The 23,269-nt window shown below is 47.7% G+C and overlaps 1 protein-coding gene across 2 annotated transcripts in view; it reads right to left on the reverse strand.

The window, feature by feature from the left end:
* PITPNC1 (phosphatidylinositol transfer protein cytoplasmic 1) overlaps positions 1–23,269 on the reverse strand; it is a 255,386-nt gene that overhangs the window by 125,062 nt on the left and 107,055 nt on the right. For both annotated transcript variants that reach the window (XM_082706740.1, XM_082706741.1), the window contains exon 2: positions 589–737. In XM_082706740.1, the coding sequence (XP_082562866.1) occupies positions 589–737 (149 nt within the window). The remainder of the gene's footprint in view (positions 1–588; positions 738–23,269) is intronic.

The following is a 23,269-nucleotide window of genomic DNA, read 5'->3' on the forward strand; positions in this document are numbered from 1 at the left end:
GCGGTCTTGACGAGTGCTGGGTTTATGTCCCTGGGTTCCTTACCCTTCCAAAGGAGCAATGACAACCTCTACCTTGGGAAGGCTGGGTCCCCTTAAGCACTGCCTATCACTTTGGTCCCGGGTGGCCCCGCATGGTGTCGGTTCCCGTTGTGAACACCCGAGTGCGCGTTCGGCAGTCAGGGGGTCGGCTACCAAGTTAAGACCCCCATGGCACACCACCATCATTGTCGCTTTTCTACAACCAACAGGCGAAGCCATCCCTTTCTCACTGTGAACACTGAGCCAGAGGGAGAAGACAAAGAGCTATATTCCTTAAGACCAGATTTCATCTTCACATGTCATCCAAAGGGTAGGAAAGGTAAGAGGAAAGGTCCGCCTACTGCAAACGCCATTGAAGACGATATTGCAGAAGGCGGGAGTTCTGGTTTTAGAAGCAGCTAGACTTGTGGATGGAGAGGGGCAGTTGTACTGACTTCCAAGTCACCTTTTTGTCCCAGACACGGCCTCCACCGCAGCCGCAGGGGTGGGCCGGGAGGCTCCCGTGAGGTCGGACAGCCCAGAGGCGGATGGCCAGCTGCCGTGACTCACCTGTTGAGATACACCCGCTTCTCGGTGAACTGCCCGTTGCCATGGTGAGGATCCTCAAAGGGTTCATTCTGGACGACCTCCACCCCTTCTCCGCGGTCGCTCTGTTCATGGCTGTGCTTGCTGATCATGTACAGCTGTCCGATTTTGTACTACAAAACACACAGTGACAGAGAGGTCAGTCAGCCCCACGGCCTCCTTCGGAAACAGACCCCCCCCCCCGCCCTCGTCAATGGTTTGGCAAGCAACGACAGTCGGCACTTGCTGCCAGTGAAAGAAGGCAGACACACGGGCCTGGTGTTATTTTCCCTCCGGAGCCAGGAGGAGAATCAGTTGTGAGTCGAGTGGAGATACGGCGTGTTCCCGTGAACAGTTTCCACCTCCTGGGTGATGCCTGCCGGGGTGGCTGACGGACTCGGGGCTGGCAGCCCCCCAACCCACAGGCAGCAGCAGGCAGAATGCAGCCCTGGAGCCACCCCCCCCCCCACAATTCCACTCTGGCCCTACGGGGTTAAATGGTGTAAACATCCTATTTTGCGTGGCAACAAACAGGCCAAGATATGTTATTTCTACCCCTTTTCTTACTCATTAATTACACGGGTGGGCACATGGGGACTAGAAGTCACCTAACTCTTCTGGCACCCCGCTCCGACTCTCCAAGTGTCCTCAAGTTCTCTGTCCCCTAGAACAGCCGTTCTCAAGGGTGGCTGGACGTGAGATTCCCCTGGAAGCTTTAACAGACTCCAGCTGGCCAGGGCCCACCATGAATGGAACCCGTATTCACAGACTGATCCACAATGACGGAAGCCTAAGGCATCTTTAACTCCTTTTTGTCCAATTCCGCCCACAGTGTAGAGCCTTCCAGCTCGAGGTCCCAGAAGCCACATGTACTTACAGGAAAATGGTAACAGGGAGCAACAGAGACTGTGCACACACTCTGTCTTGTCTGCGTTTTTAAGCTGTTCTACTCCCCCTCCTGCCTCTCTGAAAACCCCAGGGCCCACAGGCGTGCCTTCCCCCAGTGAACTCTCAAGGCGGCAAAACTAACTGGTTGGAGAAAAGAGAGAGACACAAGAGAGGACAGAGGGAGTAAAATGACTTTTGCAAGAGGGACGTCTGCTCAGAGTCAGGAGGCACGATGACGCCCCCCCAGCTGTGGTTCTTCCCAAAGGTTCGGTGTGAAGGAACACGCACACTCTGCATCACGTCGTCAAAGCTCCTGGGAAGGGGATAAGCGGCCTGAATCTGCAACAAAATAATGGTGGGCTGTTCTGGGTTGTTCCCCAGAGAGCCCAGGCCAGCTGGGATGTAGGTCTCCTGTCTGTGCATCAGAGACAGAAATCGATTTTATGTTATTTTATTTTATTTTTGAGAGAGAGAAAGAGGGTGAGAGAGGGGGCAGTGAAATGGACAAATCGACAGCACAGAGAGCCCTAAGACTGAGAAGATACACACCTCCAAAGGGCCCTGTTTCATTGGGAGGCGGGTGCAAGGTGAGGACTGTAAAGAAAATCTGAGGGCCTCCAGTCTGGGGGCAGCCCTAGAGCCCAGGCCCAGTAACCATGACATAACCAACATAACGGAGAGCAGCAGGCTGGGTCTTCTCCCCGGGCAGTGCCGCCTGTCCCACACCCGTTTCCAGAATGATCTGCACTTTAAAATGCCTCTAACGTGAGTGTGTACATGCGCGCGTATGTGCGTACTTGCTGCGCACACTCTGGGGAAGAGGGAGTGCTGAGGATAAGAGCAAGAAAGGGAGAGAAAGCAAAGATAAAAATCTATCTTTGGGGCGCCTGAGTGGCTCAGTGGGTTAAGCCACTGCCTTCGGCTCGGGTCATGATCCCGGGGTCCTGGGATCGAGTCCCGCATCGGGCTCTCTGCTCAGCAGGGAGCCTGCTTCCTCCTCTCTCTCTGCCTGCCTCTCTGCCTACTTGTGATCTCTCTCTGTCAAATAAATAAATAAATTATTTGAAAAAAAATCTATCTTTGAATTTATTTTCAATTAGAAGCTTGACCTGGTTCCCCTTGAGTAAGTCTGGCTCCTACGTCGGCCTATAAAAACTAACTAGGACTCCTTTCAGGAAGGAGCAGGCCATGTGGGTGGCTCGGGAGGTTAAGTGACTGACTCTTGGTTTTGGCTCAGGGGATGATCCCGGGGTCCTGAAATCGAGCCCCACGTTGGGATCTGCACCATGCATGGAGCCCGCTTGAGATTCTCCCTCGCCCTCTGCCCCTCCCTCACTCACACTGTCTCCTAAAAATAATAATAGTAATAATAATAAAGAAGGAAGACAGTAAGAAAAAGTTTACAGATTGGGGATTCTGGAGATACACCTGTGACGTCACACTCCCCCTTACACAGACGGGCACACCAGCCTCTCACAGGAAGGGCGCCCCAGCTGCCCAGGGGCTGGCGACCGCACTGACAGCTGCTTTGTACTTGGTGTTCAAAAAACAAGGGTTTGCCTACCATGGAATATTATTGAGCCATCAAAAGGAATGAAGTACCCATACTGATACAGCTTAATGGGTATCATGGCTTGAACTCTGTTTCCCCAGAATCCTATGTCGAAGTCCCAGGACCTCAAAGGGTGACCTTGTTTGGAGACGGAGTCTTTACAAAGGTCATCAAGTTAAAATGAAGTCATTAGGGAGGGCACTAATCAATAGGACTGGTGTCCTTTTTTTTTTTTTTTTTAAAGGTTTTACTTATTTATTTGACAGACAGAGATCACAAGTAGGCAGAGAGGCAGGAAGGGGGGACGGGGGAAGCAGGCTCCCTGCTGAGCAGAAAGCCCGATGCAGGACTCGATCCCAGGGCCCTGAGATCATGACTTGAGCTGAAGGTAGAGGCTTAACCCACTGAGCCATCCAGGTGCCCCAGGACTGGTGTCCTTACCCACAGGGCACGTTGGACACAGAGACAGATGGAAGGAAGACAGCACGATGTGACGCAGGGAGAAGACATCATCTCTAAGCCAAGGACTGATGGACTAGCTCTGTCCCTTGCGGCCTTCAGGGGGAACCAACCCTGCCCTCTTGGCATCCTGATCCCAGCCTTCCAGCATCCACAACCATGAAGCTATCAAATTCGGGTGGTTCAATCACTCAGCCTGCAGTGTGCTGTTATGGTGGCCTTAGCCAACCAATACAACGGGCACAGGGTTTCCTCTGGAAGGGATCAAAGTGTTCTGGTTCTGGACAGAGCAGTAGTTGTACAACACTGGGAACGTACCAGGTGCCACCGACCTGACCTCAACATGATGAATTTTATGGGATGTGATTTTTCAGCTCAATTTTTTTTTTTTTTAAGTGTTGACTCTACTTCTGACGCAGATCTGCCTAAAACCAAAGCCCATCAAGGGCTTTGGGGGCGGGGGGCAGGGGCCGGCAGAAGGGAGAGACCCCCCACCGCCGCACTGTCTTTCGGAGCCGCAGTCCACTCACGTATGAAAGACGTAGGTCATCAAGGACAACACACGACCCAGAAGGGCCATTAGCCAGACGCGCGTCAGCGCTGGCTCAGGTGCTTCCTGCTCTGTAGAGAAGGGATGGGGCCGGGGCGGCCGGCAGCTGATTCACCAGCGGCCAGGGAAGGGCCCGGCCGCTCAGCCTCATTGATCATTCCAGTGGCTCCCGAATGAGCCAGTGCAGGGCAGACGCCAGCCTTAGCTCACTGTGATCACGTCAGTCTGGGGGCGACTGACAGACACTGGATGCGTTAACGCAGGTGACATGAGTGTGGGTGGCAGGACACTCAAGGCCAGACACGGTGATGGTCAAGGGCTCGGCAGCCGTCACTTCTTTCCCTCCCCAGCACATCAGGCCTGCTCTGCCGGGAGCGGGGCCATCCAGAAGCAGAGGTTTGGGTCTTGCTTTTAAACCACAAATTAACTCACAACAGACACATGCAGTAAGCAGTTTCTCGGTGACAGGGTGGAGGGCAGGACAGAGATAGTCCTTGAACCATCTATCTCCAAATCACCAGGGAGACTCCTCCAAATATTGGATCCCGGGCCAACCCAGCACTTTTACGTGCAGACTCTTGGGAGGGAGCGGGACATTGGGGTTCTGGCTGGCACACACGCTAGATGCCGAAAAGCCACCGGGGCCAAGGCAGCAAAGACAGTCATCAGCAACTACTAAGCCAAAATGTTCCATCTTTAGGGCACCCGCCTTTTCTTTCCTCTTGAATTCTCAGGTTTTTTTGCAAAGCTCTATCTCTCGTTTAGTGAAAATACCACATTCCTCATCACTGTCTCCAAGCAAACTCATACGGCAAAGGAAGGCTGCTGAATCCAAAGGTTCCACAGGGCTCTTTAGACTTTGAAGCCAGAGGGGCGCTTGGGGAGCTCAGTGAGTTTAGCATCTGCCTTTGGCACAGGTCACGGTCCCAGGGTCCTGGGATCGAGTCCCGTGTCAGGCTCCCTGCTCAGCGGGAAGTCTGTTTCTTCCTCTGCCGCTCGCCCTACTCGTGCACAAACTCTCTCTCTCTCTCTCAGATAAATAAATAAAATCTTTAAAAAAAAAAAAAAAAAAAAAAGGAAAGACTTTGAAGCCAGAGAATGGATAACAATCTGGTGACCGGGAGACTTGAGTCTCTCATACGGGAGTGACTTTCTCCAGGCCACATGGCAGAGCTGGGATTTGAACATCATGGGCTCCGTCCTGTTTCCTCTCTACCCAAGTTCGGCCCTTATTTCTCTGACAGGTGAATGGCTTTCACAAGTCTAGGCCTCACCATGATTTTGAAAAAGGGGATAGCTGGGAGCCACTGCCTCTGAACTTGGCTATTTCAGAAGCTGAACAACCTGAGCCTGAGAGCGTGTGAAAGATCGAAGTTGTTTAAACTGTGCCCACACGTGGAAGAAGGGAGCAATTATGCTCTAACTTTGTAAAATCAATTGTTATAATTCCAGAGTTTAGGTAATCATCACTAGAGGCAATCACGATCAGCGACAGCTCCGTGCTGCAAGGCTGAGCCTCGCGTGAGCCGTCATCAGAACAGCTACCCCGAATAATGATCTCCGCAGTCAAAAAACATCATGGGGGGGCGCCTGGGTGGCTCAGTGGTTTGGGCTGCTGCCTTTGGCTCGGGTCATGATCTCAGGGTCCTGCTTCCTTCTCTCTCTCTCTGCCTGCCTCTCTGCCTACTTGTGATCTCCGTCTTTCAAATAAATAAATAAAATTTAAAAAAACAAACAAACAAAAAAAACATCATGGGGGTTCAGGTCCTCCCCACTTGCACACGGGGCTGCATGTTTCACAGAGCCGCAAAACTGGAAGGAAGGCACAGTCGCATAAATGTGCCCGGGGAAGCCGAGCGTTTTCATCAGTCGATAATGACTGCAAACTCTATGACCAGACGCAATCGAGTTACTCAGTACAGTTCAACCTGACGGGCACCTGGGGGGCTCCGACGGTTAAGCATCCGACTCTTGATTCCAGCTCTCGGAGTCATGAGGTCCAAGCCCTGTAACTGGGCGCCACGCTCAGCGGGCAGTCCGTTTGAGATCCTCTCTCTCCCTCTGGCCCTCCACCCTCCAACCCCCCACTCCTGCTCTCTCTCTCAAATCAATCAGTAATCTTAAAAAAAAAAAAAAAAAAAAAACACAGTTCAACCTCAAACCTTGATTTTATTATTTTTTTTTAAGATTTTATTTATTTACTTGACAGAGATCACAATAGTCAGAGAGGCAGGCAGAGGGCACGGGGAGCAGGATCCCCGCCAAGCAGAGAGCTTGATGCAGGGCTCAATTCCAGGACCTTGAGATCACGACCTGAGCCGAAGGCAGAGGCTTTAACCCACTGAGCCACCCAGGTGCCCTCCAACCTTGTTTTAGAGAAGGTGGCTCTAAGCCATAATTCCTGAGTATACAGATGATTGATCGAGTCACCAAAAACTTGCCACAAGTATTGGACCCAAAGTTTTAGGCTCAACAGCACCCCAAGCTATGACTGGTTTCTACTTCACTGCCCCTTCCCAAGTGTTGAGCCTCAGAGATCTCTGTGAGGTCCAACTCTCATATTTCCCCATCCTAAAGAACCAAGGTTGGGGGGGAGGGGCTGTCATCTTCCCTCCAATCAATCCCTGTGTCCTCCCTTCCTGTCCCCTTTCTCTGTCTCCATTGGTCCTGATACCATTTCTAAACATCAGGTCTCAAAAGTGGAGGTAAGGGCTGTAATAAATGTTACCAACTCTGGATGGCGCTATTCCCTAAAGACAGGACTCATGACATCCACAGCCCTGTCCCAGGAATTAAAATGTACATCTACTTTTGCTTTTGCCTTCAAAACGGATGGATGCCACACGACCTGGTAATCACGGAGCGACATCTGGCCCTCTGACTTAAACACAGCACCATGTATTTTTCCATCTGTGAAATGGGCGTGATTCCTGCCCGTCTCTCTCCGGCTTTGTGGATGGAGGAACAAGCAGGAGGTGACACAATTTGGCGTTCTTGGAAGTTTGCCACATTATTCACGCCACTAGTCACGCTTTTGTCAAAGCTCTTCCAGCTTTCCCCACTCTCAAAGCCCACCTGAACAATGGCCTCACGATGCGCAAAATGCACACTGCAAAGAGAGCCCGAAACGTTTTATCTTCAGGTGCATTGTGGGGCCTACATTGTAACTACACACAGGGAAGGAGATACAACGAGTCTAGCCTTTAACAACCTCCTCTCAGAATGCTAGGGGCTAGAGCGGGCTGTTTTCCGTAACCCACAGCCCAGCCAAGGCACCAGGACAAATGTTCTGGTCCAGTGGCTGGCCAGCTACATGGGTTGATGCTTGTTTTTTAAAGCGTGTAGACTATATGGCCTGAAAAGTTAAAAACGTTTACTAGCTGATCCTTCGTCACAGGGAAAGTCTGCTGCCTCCTGTTCTAGGTACCTGGTGCTTACTCCAGTCTGGGCCAGCCTTAGCCGTTCGCAGAGACCTGTGCTCTCTGGCGTGGTAGCCACATGGCTAGTGGACATCTGAAACATGGCCTGTGCTGCAGAGGGGCTGAAACTTTAAATTTTCTTTCATTTTAATGAATTTAAATTTTAAAACTGACACTTGATGCGGCTGCTTAGAAAACTTTTACACAAGAGTTGAAACACCTTGGGTATGTGAATCTACCTTTTCAGCTAGAAATTCTCATCGAGGGTAAACTCAGATCAGATGCCTCCAATGAAAATTTAGGACCTGACTTGGGATTGCCCTGGATTTTGAAGGCTTAGTAACAACCACAACAAAACACGTTTTTATACATAATCCATATGTTTATTACATATTGAAAGCATAGTATTCTAGACATAATGGGTAACTGAAATCTATTCTTAAAACGAACCTCACCTGGTGCCCCAGTTAGTTAAACATCTGCCTCCAGATCCCCAATCAGAGGTGGTTCTGCTTGGCAGGGAGCCTGCCTCTCCCTCTGCCCCTTCCCCTGCTTGTGCTCTCTCACTCTCAAATGAATAAATAAAATCTTTTAAACTTCAGGGGCACCTCGGAGGCTCAGTGGGTTAAAGCCTCTGCCTTCGGCTCAGGTCATGATCTCGAGGTCCTGAGATCGAGCCCCAAATCGGACTCTCTGCTCAGCAGGGAGCCTACTTCCTCCTCTGCCTGCCTCTCTGCCTACTTGTGATCTCTGTTTCTGTCAAATAAATAAATAAAATCTTTTTTAAAAAATTAACTTCAGGGAGCTTGAGTGTCTGAGTTGGTTAAGCAGTCTGCCTTTGGCTCAGGTCATGATCTTGGAGTCCCGGGACTGAGTCCCACATCAGGCTCCCTGCTTGGCGGGGAGTCTGCTTCTCCCTCTGACCCTCCCCCACGCATGCTCTCTCTCTTTCTCACTCAAATAAATCAACAAATAAAATCTTAAAAAAAAATTAACCACACCTGTTTCTTCTTACTTTAATGGGGCTTCTAGAAAATCCTGAATTACCCATGTGGCTTCCATTTGTGCCTCCCATGTTTCTCCCAGTTCTGGTCCAGACCCTCATCTGGGCCAAGGGGGACTGAGAGGCCACGATGCCACAGCAAGACTTCGGAGGCCGGCTGGTCAGGCAAGGGTTTCCATGTGTGTCCAGGCTAACGAGGTGGGGCACTGACAATTAGGAATGCATTTGGAGAAGCTTTCCTCTTCTGAGGACTGGCGATTACCAGGGCTCTGGAGAGGTGATAATTGCTCCCAGCGTGCTGTGGTGGAAAGCACCGGGGTTTTAAAAATCGAAACCTGGAGCCAAAGTCCTGATGTGGCCTTTGATTAATTAGTTCTGTAACCTTAGACAATTTATTTTATCCAAGCCACAGTTTCTGATCATTAAAATGGGACTAACAAAATACCTCACAGGACAGGTGAGAATCAAGTGGGAAACAACTTACAAATTAAAATGCTTTGTAAAATGTAAAATTGTACACAAGCCGCCACGGCCATTGCTCCTTCTGTGGGTCGACGAGCGGCCTGGGTCTGGAGCTCTGTTTTGCTCATCTCCCTGTAACGCCACAGTTCCGCAAGGGACGCCAGAACAAGGCATTGCCACACAAACACCAAAGAACAGTGGACCATGCGCCCAAGAACTTTTCCTTCTGTGAGAATCTGAATAGATGGTCGTCAGACTTAACACTTCCCGAACGTAAAAATGTCTGGGAACCTCCACTTACATGAGGTACTTAGAGTAGTCAAGTTCAAGGATATAGAAAAAAGAATGGTGGTTGCTGGAGGGGGGGAGCGGTTAGTGTGTAACAGGAAGATGAAAATGTTCTGGAGACAGATGGTGGTGACAGTTGTCCAACACCATGAATGCACTCAAAGCCACCGAACTGTACCCTTAAAAATGGTTAAGATGATCAATTTTATGTGACGTCTGATTCAGCTCCATTATTTTTCTTTATGCTTCTATTTAAAATCCAGTAGAGTTAACATCCAGTGTACTGTTTCAGGTGTACAGTATAGTGACTCAAAACTTCCTAAGGACACCCGGCGTGCTCACCACGGCAGGTGCATGCCTTTGTCCCCATCACCAATTTACCCAGTTCCTTCTCATCACAATTCTTTTTTTTTAAAGATTTATTTATCTATTTATTTGACAGACAGAGATCACAAGTAGGCAGAGAGGCAGGCAGAGAGAGGGAAGCAGGCTCCCCGCTGAGCAGAGAGCCCGATGCGGGACTCGATCCCAGGACCTTGGAATCATGATCTGAGCCGAAGGCAGAGGCTTAACCCACTGAGCCACCCAGGCGCCCTACCCTCATCACAATTCTTAAAAAAGCCTGCAAACTGGCCATCCTCCCGGGAGGGTGGCTCACCTGCATTGTACCTCAAGCTAGCCATCTATCAGTGATTCTCTTTTTATCATGTAAAAAAAAAATTTTTTTTTCCCGTTATGAAAAAATTTTTTAAAAAACAGGGACGATTGGGTGCCTGGGTGGCTCAGTTGGTTAAGCAACTGCTTTCAGCTCAGCTCATGATCCCAGGGTTCCGGGATCAAGTCCCGCATCGGGCTCCCTGCTCAGTGGGGAGCCTGCTTCTCCCTCTGACCCTCCCATGTCTCATGCTAGTTCTCTCTCTCACATCCTCTTTCTCTCTCTCTCTCTCTCAATCTCTCTCAAATAAATAAATAAATTGTTAAAAAAAAAAAAAGAACAGGGACAGTTACATTTAATGGATCTTTGGTTTAAAAGTTAACTTGATGGTGTAGAGCTGAGCCTACAGGAGAACAACAAAGGGACTTCCCTCTGAGACAATGTTGCAAGACTGCCGTGATTCCTGCCACCAGCCCGTTAGTTGTCTGGCTCATGGTGCCCTAAAGTGAAATGTCTTTAATTAGTATCAGCGTTCTGGAACATTCCCAGTACTGCTGCTCCCAAGTAACTTTTTGAAGATTTTATTTATTTACTTGAAAGGGTGCACAAGGGGGGCGGGGCACAGACAGAGAGGGAGAAGCAGACTCCCCACTGAGAAAGGAGCCTGATGCAGAACTCAAGCCCTCCAGCTCTGGATTCCACGATCCCATGAACCTGGGCTTATGACCTGGGACGAAGGCAGTTGCTTAACCAACCACCCAGGTGCCCAGTAACCTGGTTTTGACTATGTCCCCTTGCAAAGACCCTAGCAGAAGGGAAAGAATGATTAACTGAATACAAATGCACGCTGACTGCTGATTCCACCATCCTCAACACAAGACAACAAAAACACCAGCTCCTTAAGGAACTTGCCCATCACATTTCACGACCTCGCCCCTCCATTTGCTCGTCAGCCCGGCGTTCTGCAGCGCTGTGGGAAGACCAAGTCCTATTTCTTTGGGGAAGGCAATGTGTGTTTTTACTTCCAAGGGCTGGATCTAATTTGGGTTCTGCAAGGACACAACTGCTAACCTCTTAGCCTTTCTGGCTCTCTGATTCAATGTCCAGATTTCTCCATGCAGACAAGGAGGTTTCAAAAAAAAAAAAAAAAAAAAAAAAGGTGTAAAGTTCTCGGGTGTTTCGTCAGATCTCTCCCTGCCAGGTCAATAAACCACGAAAACCAATATCCGATCCCACAAAGAAGATACAAACCTGCAGCTCATATTTTCAAGATATCACTGTATCATCACATATTTATCTTTTCTCCTGGATTTTTATAAGCAGCCCTCTGAGGTGTCTTGTTTACGTAATACCCGTGTCATTTTGCCCGGGTACAGGAATGAAAGAGCTGATAAAAAAAAAGATTTAAGAAGGAGCTGGGTTATGGACATTTAATTCAAAAAAAAAAACCTTTTGTGAAAAACTCATATAAACAGCATCATCCAACGATGCTTCCCCCCATCCTAAGTTTTAGACTGAACTGAAAAGAAAAAATAGAGCAGTGTAGCACTCAGGATAGGCTTCATGCTGGTGCAAGCTTAGCTGTCCCCTGGCTGTCACAACTCTGCAAATCGTTTCCAGGACACCCGGTGTCATTTACCTGCCCCAGTACAGGAAGGTGAGACAACACAGTGAAGAAGTCAGAGTGCACATTTGATCTGCTCCTTCCAACACTGGCTCCCCCCAGGGTGGAGGGCTGGGGGGGGGGGAGGTATTCTACCCCAACAATTCATTTCAGCCCAACTGATAAGATGCGGCAGAGATCAGCTACGTTATAAGCATCAGCTAGAGCAGGTGTCATCCCTGTGTACTTATAAATAAGAAGCTGAACGAATTAGCCTTTATGGTGTGCCAGTTAGAGCCACCGAGAGAGCAAAGACAGGAAAGGCTAGAACTCAACTCAAGGCTACAGGGGGCAGTTGGCCTTCACGGAAGAATGTGAGATTTCTCTAGACAGTGGTTGTGAGGACAGTCTTGGTTCTGGAGAACCTTGTCTGTTCTGGTCGGGGAGCTGAACAAGCATTCGGGGTGTATCAGCCCCAGCAGACACTGGAAGCAGAACTATGGGCAAGACAGACCTGGTCTCCGGGGAAGGAGAGGGCTTTTCATAGACGTTTCGCCGTAAAGACATAAGGCTACAAGCTACAAGGAGCCTGGGCCTCTGTCTGAGCTATCAAACCATTTGCCAAGAAAGGTGAAACCGACTGCAACTCAAGTAAATGGAGAGGTTTGGTGACAGGTCTGACCTTTAGAAAGCAATCAAGGCACTTGTGTTGACTACAGAACACAAACCCACAAGACCAAAAAACGGAGGCCGAGCTTTCCTGGGAAAAGTATCCTGCATCATCTCCTTGCTGCCCCCTTGTCGGTGTTCCTCTCCTTAACCTTGACCTCATACTAACCAAAGATGTCTTCAAGGGAGAGGTCCTTCTGCCCCCTACACCACAGGCAGCAGGAGCTTTCCAGATTAAGGGTCCTTCCTGTTTGTGAAGCCTATCCCCATGCCTATCAATCTTTTAGGAAAATGACCATCAGCATCCGGGAAAGCTGTAGTATTGGCCGAAAGTAGAAATACACTTGCAGGAATGATAGCAATTAGTTTTAGTATCTTCCAGACCTTTTGAGAACAGAAGGGCAACTGAACGCAGAGAGAAGCACTTGCTGCTTCATATACACTTGAACAATGGGAGTTTTCACTGTTTTGAAAGAGTTATTCAAGCCACTTCATGCCTAGAATAACATTAGAAGGTCACTGAACTCCTTTGCTTGCTTAAGTGCTAGCCGGCTCAGCGAGCTATCCAGCAATGCTGAGAGTCGTGACCAGGTTCTATCTGGGGATCTAAGTTGGAAACGTTCCAGTACCTTTCTTCACCCCACGTTGGAGCGGAGGCTCCAGGTTTTACGCACATGATACCTATAAAGCCATAGGAAGCCAGAATCTATGGCGCCTCTGGCTGGCTGAAAGACAGGAGGGGACCCTTCTCTTACAGCAATGGCAGCCTAAGGCTCTTCTGTCCCCGGTAAAATGCAGCAGACAATGGATTGAGAAAAGCAAATCGTCGTCAACTCCTGCTCTCCTGAGACTGTTAATGAAAATAGGCAAAACAGAGTAAACTGGGTAGAACAGCAGAACTTACGACATTAACAAATCTATCTGCTGAGCTCCTCTTACATTCTGGACTTACTCTAATGACCTGGAGAGAGATTTTATCAACTGCTACTTTGAAAGCCGAGTGGTGGCCCTCTCTTCCCCGCGTCTACAGCTGGCAGCCCACTGACTCTGTGTACCCTCCTCAGGGAAGACGGGGACAAGTCCCAGAGGCAATGCCACGACAGTATGGTGTTTTCAAAGGGTTGGGAGAAAAGAGAATGTAGCAGACAAAAGGAGGAACATGAAGTGTTGCTTTTCTGGGGATTTTTAATTTTTTTTTTTAACTGTGGTAAAATATGCATAAGAAAATCAACCATTGGAACTCTTTTTAAATGTACGATTCGGAGATGTTAAGTACATTCCCAGTGTTGTTTGACCATGACCACAACCCATTGCCAGACTTTTTCATCATCTCCAAATGACACTCTGTACCCATTAGACGACTTTTTTTTTTTAAAGATTTTATTTGTTTATTTGACAGTGAGAGAGAGAGAGAGATCACAAGCAGGCAGAGAGGCAAGCAGAGAGAGAGAGAGAGGGAAGCAAGCTCCCCGCGGAGCAGAGAGCCTAATGCAGGACTCAATCCCAGAATCCTGGGGTCATCACCTGAGTTGAAGGCAGAGGCTTTAACCCACTGAGCCACCAAGGCGCTCCCCGCCGTTAGACAACTTCTAATCCCTCCCATTACCCCCCACCCCAGTCAATGACCTCTTATCTCCAAATCTCCAGATTAGGCTACTGTAGGTACTTAGGTAAGTGGACTCGTATAATATGTGTGTGTCCTTCTGTGTCTGGCTTACTTCACTTGGCATGATGTCCTCAAGGCTCATCCCTGTCGTGCATGTGTCAGAATGCCCTTCCTTTTGAAGGGCGAGTAATATTCCACTGTGCAGACACACCACGTTTCGTTGACGCATTCATCTGCAGAGGGATATCTGGGTGGTTTCCACCCTTCGGCTGTAACTCTGAGTAACTGTGACAAACACTGGAGTACAAGAATTGTTGAGTCCCCGCTTCCAAGTCTTTTGAGTTAATACCTAGAAGTGGAATTACTCGGTCTACTCCAAGTTCTTTCCTGAATCTCTCACTCTTGGACAGCTCATTTTAGGTGGTGTGTGGGCCTTTCAGACTCTTCTTCCAAATAAGTACCGAGACAACCCTGGGAGAGATGTCAACCATATGATTTATTTAAACCAGAAATGTTCATCGGTAGACACTTCCGGTGAAACACGGATGGACTGAGATGGTGGGGATGATTTAGGGTGGTGGAAAGTGTCCTTTGGAAATGCTCCGGTTGCAAACGTAAGATAAACTCAATGCAATAAACTCCTTTAAGTCAAAAAGGCCCCGACACATTCACGAACGCTTGCGACTCTTTGTAAACGAGCCACAAAGAAGCAGTTATTACTCAGGGAGCCTGGTGGTGGGCACGACCTGTAGAGGCACCTCTATTTCTGTGACAGGAGCTATATTCAGTATTCTTTTGATGGTCCAACCAGGAATGTAGTAAATTATAGAATCATAACCAAGAAGGCAGCCAGCAGTCCTGAGAACTGACTTAGAACCACACGTGTAGGATTTACATGCAAAGGTTTGGGGTGAAAAAGCCATTCTTGGTAATTTGCATTTTTCTTTTATTCCTTGTAAATTAAGTTACTTTTTATTCTATTTTAGCTGACAACGACTCTTGAAAAAGTAACCCTGGAAATGATTTTAAACTCTGCAGTAGACTATATGGATTTTCTCTTTTTCTTTTTCTTTCTTTTTTTGAGTAATTACTTTGGTGGTTTTTAGTGTATTCACAAGGTTGTACAACCATCACCACCACCTAGCTCCAGAACATTCTCATCATCCCCAAAAGAAACTCCAGCTCCATTAGCAGTCACTGGCCATCTCCCTGCACCCAGCCCCTATCAACCCACTAATGTATGTTCTGTCTATGGTTGTGTCTATTCTGACATTTTATGCAGATGGAATCATTCAGTATGTGGCCTTTTGTGACTGACTTCTTTCATTTAGAATCATGTTTGTTTTTTTAAGAGATTTTATTTATTTATTCGACAGACAGAGATCACAAGTAAGCAGAAAGGCAGGCAGAGAGAGGACAGGAAGCAGGCTCCCTGCTGAGCAGAGAGCCTGATGTGGGGCTTAATCCCAGGACCCTGAGACCATGACCTGAGCTGAAGGCAGAGGATTTAACCCACTGAGCCACCCAGACACCCCTAGAATCATGTTTTTAACATTCCTCCACGTTGTAGCATGTATCAATAGTTCCATCCTTTTTTTTTTTTTTTAACCAAAGAATGTTCCATTGTATGGATATACCACATTTTATTCATTCACCCATCAGTTGGACATTTGGGTTGTTTCTATTTTTTGGCCAGTATAAATAATGCTTCTATAAAATATGTGTACAAGTCTTTGTGTAGACGTATGTTTTCAGTTCTCTTGGGTAGATACCTAGGGGAGGAACTACTAGGCTACAGGTAACCCTGCGTTTAACCTTTTGAGGAACCGTCCACCTCTCCACAGCAGCCGCGCCATTTTACATCCCGACCAGTAAGGTGCCATATTTACGTTTGATAGTTTTTTTTTTTACTTATATTAGGAGAAACTCAACCAAGGGACGGACTTCCAAAGCCGAGAGTAAGCTCTGGGATAAGTGTGGGCTTGTTTGGCTTCTGGCCCCATATTTTACACGTGGGCACAGCCAATGGACAAATAGCATGGGCAACTCTCCAGTCACAGGGCATCTCTTCATGACCCTCCAGGGCCAGCAAAGAACTACACTTGACACAACAGGCGATCAGACGCTAGAGTAGCGACATCCAAACGTACTAACTGTTTAACTGTTTAACGGCACAGACTAAACATGTGCAAGGAGTGAGGGGGAATGGGATGGTGGGGCTCTCCTTGTCCAGGAGGGCGTCACACGCAAAATAGGGCTTGACCTGCACGTAGACGGCACGCGCTTACCAAGGAGGAAGGGGGATGTCACGGCTACAAACAAATCCTAGACGTTTTTTCTTGCTCACAGCAAAATGTCACTATTTCCCAGGACCCCTGACGCTACACAACAGAAATATTAATAAGAGCTGCCACCCCGTTCTAACTTCCCTAGGCCAGCACGGTTCTTTTTTGTTTGTTTTGGGGGATTTTTTTGAGAGAGAGAGAGAGAGAGTGAGCAGGCATGTGTGAGTGGGCAGAGGGGAGAGAGTGAGAATCCACTGGGCGTGGAGCACAATGTAGGGCTCGATCTCATGACTCTGAGATGATGACCTAAGCCAAAATCCAGAATGGGTCGCTTAACTGACTGAGCCACCCAGGTGCCCTTAGGACAGCATGGTTCTCAAGTGTTTACACTTCTTTAACCCTCACAATGACCCTCTGAGTTAGGGAAGTATTTTTGTTGTTGTTGTTGTTTTTAAGATTTTATTTTAAGTAATCTCTACACCCCACACGGGACTCGAACTCACGACCCCGAGAGCAAGAGTCGCACGCTCTTCCGACGAGACCAGCCAGGCACGCCAAGGTAGCTAAGTATTTTTGTCCCTATTTTACGAATAAGGAAACTGGTGCCCCGATAGGCTGCACGCCTTGCCCAAAGTCACCAGGCTAGGAAGTGGTAGAGTTGGGATTTGAACCCCGGCAGTCTGGCTCTGGGATTCACTCTCCCCTGTCTCTGGCATAATCTCCTCAGCCACTTGCCTGGCATCCTGATAAAAGGCTACTTATTTATAAAGCTGGGGAAAGTCCCTTGATAAGTTAAGTGGCCTTCCTAACTCTCCCAGGCTGCTGACAGTTCCACAGTGATATTAGGAGGAGTTTTTTAAAGAGGTGGGAGACAGCGGTGCCAAAGGAGAGAAGAGGTCACAGAGGAAGTTACCAGTGGGGACAAAATTAGAAGCCAGGAGCCCAAGGTTCTCGGCCCTGCTCCTGGAAAGTCTTCCTCCTACACAAATCATGACATGCGGCAATTAAAGGAAACATACCCACTCACAGACGTCCCCGAGATTTTTAAAGTAAAAATTAAAATTAATGAGTCCATCTAATTTGGACTCACAAAATCCGTGGGTGGAAGAAATTCCTGCAGCTGACGGCTGATGTGACAGTTATGTCATGAAAAGGAGTAGAAGCTCCCTGCCTTCGGATGTGAATGTTTCCAAATGTGATTCTAAATCCCAGCCCGAAACAATACTCAGGACAAGAGCTGAATAAAGAGATTCTGTGGCAGAAAATCCCGTCAGCTTCCCCAGTCAACCTGTCGTGGAGGGAAATGAGTCGGAATATCCACTTCTAGTTCGCCCTTCTAGTGCAGACTCTTAACCAACTGGAAATTAGATTCCTAATGGCAATGTGGAAGCAAGAATCCTGTATTCATGGGTGCCTGGGTGGCTCAGTGGGTTAAGCCTCTGCTTTCAGCTCAGGTGTCATGATCTCAGGGTCCTGGGATTGAGGCCTGCATCAGGCTCTCTGCTCAGCGGGGAGCCTGCTTCCTCCTCTCTCTCTGCCTGCCTCTCTGCCTACTTGTGATCTGTCAAATAAATAAATAAAATCTTTATTAAAAAAAAAAAAGAACCCTGTATTCAAAGGCTTCATTAAACCACTGCAATGATCTGAATCCAAGTGTTTTGTGATACAATGCAGAACTACAAGCAATGTAGCATCATCTCCACTCCACCTGTATATTCCCCCTAATGATGTGCCCTAATGATGTGATGGGACCGTCCAGAAGGCAGAGCACAACATCCCTGAAAAATCACATCTTCCCTGGTTTTTGGTTCTCTTCTCTTGTTCTCTGCCCTCCGCCCCATTCCCAGAGGAAGACATTTCCAGGACTGCTGACAAGCCCCAGAGGAGGAAGGCCTTTCTTCCTTCCTCCTCTTGGGCAGATGGTATTTGCATACTGATATATTGTAAATCTAGTCACCCAGGTAACCGGCCCCAGTTAGCAACAGCGCAATGAAGGTCAGCCTGATTCCTTCTAAAATTAGAAGTCAGACCAATCTGATTTTTAACTGTTCAAGGTAGGATGCCCAGTTACATGGCAACTTCAATTCGGAAAGCGAATTTCCACGTGAGAGATTCAGCACTGGTTAATAAAGGCAAGTTGAGGCATTTCACCATGATACTAACATAGGTTTTGACAGGTTGAAGGGAGTTTTAGCTGCATGACTTTTGGTGTTTCTGTAAATAATCCTACTAGGACTCGAATCTCTGCTAGTCAAGTCCTCTTTGGTCTCCTAGCTCCCTCGACCTTCACAGTCAAGTTGGTCATTAAGGACTGCTGAATTCTGAGTCTGGCATTTCAGTCCTTCTACAGTTGGCCTCCCCGACGCCACCGATGTCCCCTCTGCCTGCACGATGTCTCCCCACCCCCAGCCCAAGTGCCTGGCGCTGACCAAGCTCCATCTTTTCCTGCCTCTTTTATCCTGGCCCACACACATCCCTCCTACGGCTCCCTTTTCTTTCCCTGACCATGGAAAGGGGTCCTGGACGGGCTTCAAGGAATGCACAAATTGTGTACAATCTGCCCCCCACCCCCATTAATTTCTCAAAGGGTCCATGTCCCCCAAAACGTTGAGAGCCACCAGCTTAGCTTATCTGCGTAGACACAGATGTGCCTACAACAGCATTTCCCTCAAATGATTTTAAGGAAAGACAGTTCCACAGGATATGAAATGGTGAGGGAAAAAGAGCTCCACAGCCCAATAAGTGGGGAAACAATAAATCAAACAGTTAGGTTTTGGGTTTTTTTTTTTTTTTTAAATGCAGGCCTTCTCTGGGCCTTTGCTGTACTGACATGTGCCATGAATCACCGAGGGCACCGTGGAGACCCTTCTCGGTATCCCCTGAGTTTCTGCTAGGAAAGCTGAGCTTTACCTTCCCTTGACAACCACCAAGCCACGTACTGCTTTGTGGTTAGTTCTGAGCTGTTTATATTTTACTCTATATTTTTAACACTTACTAGAAATTTTGTCATTGCTCGTGTTACATTACATTGTGCTTGCTTTATACCATTTTACAGCTGTCTCCCCTAGTAGACAGGAAGCCCTTGACAGTGGGGTATACACCCTTGGTATCTCTGCATCCCCAGGGCCAAGGTGACAAGACCTTAGAAATACAGGAATGTTGAGTAACTGAATGAAAATGGAACAACTGAGCACTGGTAAGGAGCTCCTTCAGAATAAAAACTACATTTTAAACTTTTGTCTTCTAGGGAAGACAAAAAGTTTCCACCTAGAAAACAGCTTTTTTTTTTTTTTAAGATTTTATTCATTTATTTGACAGACATAGATCATAGGCAGGCAGAGAGAGAAAGAGGGAAGCAGGCTCCCCGCCGAGCAGAGAGCACGATGCGGGGCTCGATCCCAGGACCCTGGGATCACGACCTGAACTGAAGGCAGAGGCCCAACCCACTGAGCCACCCAGGTGCCCCGAAAACAGCTTTTCATATAGAGAAAGAGTCCATAAAATTTTTTAAAGAATTAAATCCATGAGAAAGTACGTCTCAAACACCAGTTATGTCCTGGGCACCAACAATATTAATGTGGTAACACCATCAAGGAGCTTAGATTCTAGGAAGGGAAACAGACAGGCAAATAAAAAATGACCATAAAAAATAAATACTTTAAAAGGAAGGGCAGGCTGCCTGGGAGCACGGGTGGAGTATTTCATTCTGTCTGAGCTGGCAGGAAACCAGGAGAAGTCAGTACTGTGATGCTGATTTGATGGTGGGACCCACTGCCAGGGCCGCAACACCCAAGTCCTTGACTGACCACGGTAAGCCACGTTTTGGTGGGAAACTGGCCAAGAGGCAGCTCTAGTTGAGACACTGCTCATACCAGCAGGTAAGGCTCTGGCTTCAACCCCAATGTGGATCCCAAGTCCGGGCCAGTGGGACTCCACTGCAGGCAGCTGGTAGACCCCTTTCGCTCAAGGACAGCTGTCCCACGGTCTAGAGCCAAGTGGTACGTCTGCTCTGTCCCCAAGTCTATAGCCAGAACCTGGCCCTTGTGTTGTTGCTTTGAGACCAAAGGATGCGTCCAGAGAAAAGAACGCAAGAAAGAAAGAATGGAAGTGCTTCTCTCCTCCTGAGAACCAGGGCATAGCTGGGCTCATCTACCTACCTGGCCTTCCAGGCAGGGCAGCCTGAAAGGCTGAGAACCCCAAACCTTATAACTCTCAGTTTTGTGGGGGATCCTGGAGCTCGGAAGAGACAGAATGCCACGGAAGACACATGACACTCCTAGATAGATGCAAGTCCAATAAACCTTCTTCTCAATCCATCCGAAACGGTTCTCCTGCTCTTTGGGAAAGCAATGAGGCAGCAGGTAGAACACCCCAACACCCAGGTCTGAGTATTTTTTAAAACTCCCAGTTTAAGATTGAGAACCACTGCAGTAAAGGGGGGTAAGAGAGAGATGCCCGCAGCGCCCCCTAGGGGCAGGCTGTGAGCACTGATTCATACCTGAGTCCCCTGTATCTCCCTGGCCTTGGCAGGTCCAGTGAGTGAGTGAAGCCAATGGCTAAAAAGATGTAATTCCTTGGCAAATTAAACACAAGGGAATATCCTTCACTTATACACAGAAATATGCTTGCTTTAGCATTTTTGCCTTGGTACACGCGTACCAAGAAATATTCCTCTACTGTTCGGAAAGCAAGAGGGCACCGTGGTAGCAGGTTACAGAGGACACCCAGCTGCGTGATGGAGAGGACAGATGTCGGGGTGGCCTGGAAATCTGTACAGGGGGCAGCAGTGACCCAGCTCTGGTGGAGGCCTGTCAACATTTCCTAGTTCTCAAGAAAGCCTAGAAATCTAGATATTTATGTTAGTGTCCTAACTTCTGAACATTGACTTTAATTGAAGAAAAAACTCACAACACTCTGAATAAACATAAGAAACTGGTTGGGGTATCTGGGTGGCTCAGTGGGTTAAAGCCTCTGCCTTCGGCTCAGGTCATGATCTCAGGGTCCTGGGATTGAGCCCCACATTGGGCTCTCTGCTCAGCGGGGAGCCTGCTTCTTCTGCTCTCTCTGCCTACTTGTGATCTCTCTCTCTGTTAAATAAATAAATAAAATCTTTAAAGAAAAAAAAAAGGAAAGAAAGAAAGAAACTGGTGAGCTACATTTAGCCATATAGTTCTAACCTCCGATCCCATGTGACTCAGTTACAATAAAGAGAGAGAACAGAGGGGCAGCATCAGAATCATGCGGCAAAGTGTGAGATACAGAGCCAAGCCACATCATTCATCCTTGAGCCTCAGGACACTCGCAGGGAATAGAGAAGATCTAAAAAGTCCGTCTATCGATGTGGATGGCACTAGAGGGCATTATGCTTAGCGAAGTAAGTCAATCAGAGAAAGGCAACTATCATATGATCTCCCTGATATGAGGAAGTGGAGATGCAACGTGGGGGGTTTGGGGAATAGGAAAAGAATAAATGAAACAAGATGGGATCGGGAGGGAGATAAACCATAAGTAACTCTTAATCTCACAAAACAAACAGGGTTGCTGGGGGCAGGGGGTGTCAGGAGAGGGTGGTGGTGTTATGGACGTTGGGGAGGGTATGTGCTGTGCTGAGTGCTGTGAAGTGTGTAAACCTGGCAATTCACAGACCTGTACCCCTGGGGATAAAAATACATTATATGTTTATAAAAAAATTTAAAAATTAATAAAAAAATAAAAAGTCTGTCCATGCCTGAGTACAGCCCCGTTTTCAAAGAGTCTCCCCATATCCTTTGCCATCTCAATGTTGGTACTGGTCAGAAAGCAGATGGTAGAGGCGGTGCCTGGCTGGCTCAGTGGGTTAAGCCTCTGCCTGCAGCTCAGGTCATGATCCCAGGGTTGTGGGATCGAGTCCCGCATCGGGCTCTCTGCTCAGCGCGGAGCTTGCTTCCTCCTGCCTCTCTGCCTACTTGTGATCTCTGTCAAATAAATAAATAAAAATAAAATCTTAAAAAAAAAAAAAAGAAAGCATACCTTAGAAAACAAAGGGCATAACTTATTATAGCAATAATAACAGTAATTAGTAGTTCCTGAACATTTACACTGTAAGAGGCAAGGGCTAAGTGCTTTACATAAAAATTATCCCATTTAATCCTGAAAGCCAAATTACCATCTCAGTTTTCAAATGAGGAAATGGGGCATGGGGCAGGGTGGGCAAGAGAAGTTACACCATGTGCGGGGCAGCAGGGAGTCAACCCTGCTCTTTCCCTCCAAAAGTCTTGGGCTGGACATCGCCCTGCAGCTTAGAGGCAGGAAGTGGCAGACGGCACAGGGTTCTGAAGGAGGGAATGGAATGAAATGAGGAATGAGGGGCTCCTGGGTGCCTCAGTGGGTTAAAGCCTCTGCCTTCAGCTCAGGTCATGATCCCAGCGTCCTGGGATCGAGTCCCGCATCCGGCTCTCTGCTCATCCGGGAGCCTGCTTCCCTTCCTCTCTCTCTGCCTGCGTCTCTGCCTACTTGTGATCTCTCTGTCAAATGAATAAATAAAATCTTAAAAGAAAAAAAGAAAGAAATGAGGAATGAAAGTGCACGATCAGTAGAAGCCTGGGCAGGAACCTACTGAAATAAGACGGCCCATAAACAAATGAAAAACAAAAAACCTTCAACCTCAGGTCATCAGTATCCCCTCAGCTTTGCAATGAGAGAACAAGTGGAAAAAAAAAAATCTAACGCAAACCAAAACATCTTTCACCGATCAGATTAGTCAAGATTTGAAAGGCTAAACAGGGCTGGTGAGGTGAAGAGTACAAACCGTTGCCCACACTGTGGGGGGAGAGCAAAGTGGTTAGACCTGTTAAGCTGATTTGGCCATTACAGTTCAAGATGTTTCTACATTGAACCTGGCTACTCTACCTAGGAATTCCTTCTACAGAAAGTCTTTCGCAACGGTGCAAAGATTTATATGCGTAAGATTATTCAGGGCTGTATTATATGCAGTAGCAAAAAGCTAGAAAATCTCCAATCGTCTATCAGTGGGACGAGTTCGATAAATCCAGGTACATCTAAATCATGAAATACAATACAGCCATTAAATCATGAAAGAGATCTCTACTTGCCAAAATGGAAGAATGACCCAGATGCATAGTTAAGTGAAAAAATAAGTTGCAAAACAGTAGGATATTAGGAATTTCAGTAAAGTGTACTCAGGTGGGGGGGGGAGAAGCGCACAGGGGTACTAATATATGAACTGGG

Source organism: Mustela nivalis (genome assembly GCF_964662115.1).
Source record: "Mustela nivalis genome assembly, chromosome: 17".
NCBI classification, from domain to species: Eukaryota; Metazoa; Chordata; class Mammalia; order Carnivora; family Mustelidae; genus Mustela; species Mustela nivalis.